At 25.6% G+C, this 2,776-nt stretch overlaps 1 protein-coding gene across 1 annotated transcript in view; it reads left to right on the forward strand.

Moving 5' to 3' along the window:
* Positions 1-2,214, forward strand: part of LOC115233149 (STAM-binding protein) — a 4,729-nt gene extending 2,515 nt beyond the window's left edge. Inside the window, exons 4-8 of the mRNA XM_029803429.1 lie at positions 188-364; positions 573-879; positions 1,109-1,221; positions 1,349-1,451; positions 1,796-2,214. Coding sequence (XP_029659289.1) covers positions 188-364; positions 573-879; positions 1,109-1,221; positions 1,349-1,451; positions 1,796-1,861 — 766 coding nt within the window. The 3' untranslated portion in view covers positions 1,862-2,214. The remainder of the gene's footprint in view (positions 1-187; positions 365-572; positions 880-1,108; positions 1,222-1,348; positions 1,452-1,795) is intronic.
* The last annotated feature ends 562 nt before the right edge of the window (positions 2,215-2,776 follow it).

Genomic DNA, 2,776 nt, shown 5'->3' on the forward strand with positions numbered 1-2,776 from the left:
TTTCTATAAAATATAATTTCTTATATAAAAAAAAATAACTTTAATTTTTCTAATTTATTTTATTAGATGTTTCAATATATTATATGTTGTTAATGATGTAATTCATATAAATAACTTATTTATTTTATATTTTATTTTTCCAATGTTTATTATAAGGAATTAAATATTAATAAATATTTTTTCACAGACGAAAAGAAGAAGAAGAAAGAAGAAATAAAATGGCCGCTTCGGCTGCTGTTAGAACAGCGAAAGCTGCTACCAGTGTAAATATGCCAGATGTCGTGCCAAAGGAGATGAAGGAATTGCCCTCTGTGACATCCAAGAATGGAAGCCCTATGAGAAATGATAAAGCACTCAAGGACATGTAAGTTTTGTTGATTATAATGATATTATCATAAAAAATTTATTACATTTTTATGATATTTATAAGTCTTAATCATAAGAGAGATTTCATATTATTAGTTTTATAGTTTTAAAAAAAGATAAGGATAAATAAAATACAAAATATTAAATAAATAGTTTGTCATACTTAATGTGCATGTTTTTTGCCACATGTATGATATTTTATTTAGAAAAAGGCCGACGGTGGATCGTTCTACAAAACCTTCCTTATTGACGAGCGATGGATTATCCTTGCGCGATGTTATCCTGCCAACTAAATTAATGCACGACTTTCTAACGCTCGCCTTTAGCAACACGATGAGCAATAAAGAAACATGTGGTATTCTGGCTGGCAGATTGGAACGAAATAAATTGTTGGTGACACATCTACTGATTCCAGAACAAACTGGCACTCCGGATTCCTGCACCACTCACAATGAAGAGGATATCTTTGATTATCAGGACCAGCACAACCTTATCACCCTTGGCTGGATTCACGTATGTAATTTTTACTTATTTATTTCTAATTCTCTTCAAAAGGATTGCTAGAGAAATGTTGCAAGAAATTTTTCTTATGTTATATATATTTTATAACTGTAATTCTTCTTCTTCTTCTTTAGCCTCTAGACATCCACTCCTGGACATAGACCTCTTCCATTCCTTTCCACGTCACCCTCTCCTGAGCAGTCTGCAACTGTAATTATATTGTATGTATTATATATTACAGACACATCCCACACAAACTGCATTTTTATCAAGTGTGGATCTGCACACACACTGCGCTTATCAGCTTATGATGGCCGAGGCGATAGCGATAGTCTGTGCACCCAAGTACGACGAGTATGTAAACAGAAATAAATAAAAAAATAAACAGGAAAAATAAAAAATATATAATAATTATGAAATAAAAAAATATAAAATAGAAATGATTTTTTGTAATTTATATTATGAACGTGATTCTTTACAGAACAGGATTCTTTATGTTAACGCCGGATTATGGCTTGGATTTTATTGCAAATTGCCGACAAACAGGATTTCACCCCCATCCTACTGAACCACCACTGTACATGGTAGATATACTACAATTATTTAATAATAATATTTCAAAAGCGATAGGTAATTTTGAAGTTTGACCGATTAATAATAATAAATAATCAAATGTTGTATCTATATATATGTATAAAAGAGTAACTAAATATAAAAAAAAAATTCAACAGAAATAATTTATATAAAAGTCAAAAGTCTATTATAGAATCTTATAATATTTATGTGCTCGCTCTCATTTACTACATATATATATTAAAACATAAATATTAATGATTAATAATAGGATTTCAATGACAATTAATTTCCAATTTTGTTTGCAACATTATATATATATAAATACATACATTTTACTTTTTTGTTATTTCAGAAAGCAGGACATTGCAAATTGGATGTAACTGCATTCATTGAAGTCGTAAACTTACAAAGAAAATGATACATGTCGGATGCGCGCAGGATAATTATATATTTTATCGATATATTTTTACAATAATTAAAACTACAGACGCACCTTACAATAAAAATTGCGAATCTTGTTACATGATTAGCACATAAATGCGCTAATGATAAAATGTACAATCAATGAATAATTTAATCATGCTGAAAATATTATATAAATTATATTAATATTTAAAAAAGAAAAAAAATATGTTATAAATTTACAATAAAAGATTTATAATATATTATTTCTGTAGACAGTGATAAAGGATTTTAAAAAAGAGATTACTATTATACTGAAAGAAGAGAATCATTATAAAGAATAATTATCATTAATTAAATAATTATTATTAACTTTCAAATTCTACAAGAAAAAAATATTTATATTATCAGCATTATAATCAACAATAGCAAAAAAAAAGTATAAATAATATGCGCCATTCTATTTATATTTAATATATTATCAATATATATTAATAAAGATCTTCAATTTACTTATTATAATTATATTTGCAATATTATTACACACACACACACAAACGAATTTAAATTATTTATGTATGTCATACAAACCAAATTAAATTAATTGTGTACATTGTATAAACTTTGTTATTTTAATATTTGATTTTATTATTATTATAATATCAATTATATTAACATCTTATTTTATTGTTCCCATAATAACGAATCTTTTATAATCCTCTTTATTTGAAACATATTTTTCAAAAAATATATTTTACAGAGATTTTTTAAATTTTTATATCATAAACAGCATCCATAATCAGAATCTTTGCATTATATATTCGCATAACTGATGAAAAAAAGGTAACTTTTTGTATCAAGTATATTAACATATTTTTAATTATTAAATCACTATATTTACTATATTATATATATGTATACAGCAATATAT

Source organism: Formica exsecta, unplaced genomic scaffold (genome assembly GCF_003651465.1).
Source record: "Formica exsecta isolate Colony F162 unplaced genomic scaffold, ASM365146v1 scaffold160, whole genome shotgun sequence".
NCBI lineage: Eukaryota > Metazoa > Arthropoda > Insecta > Hymenoptera > Formicidae > Formica > Formica exsecta.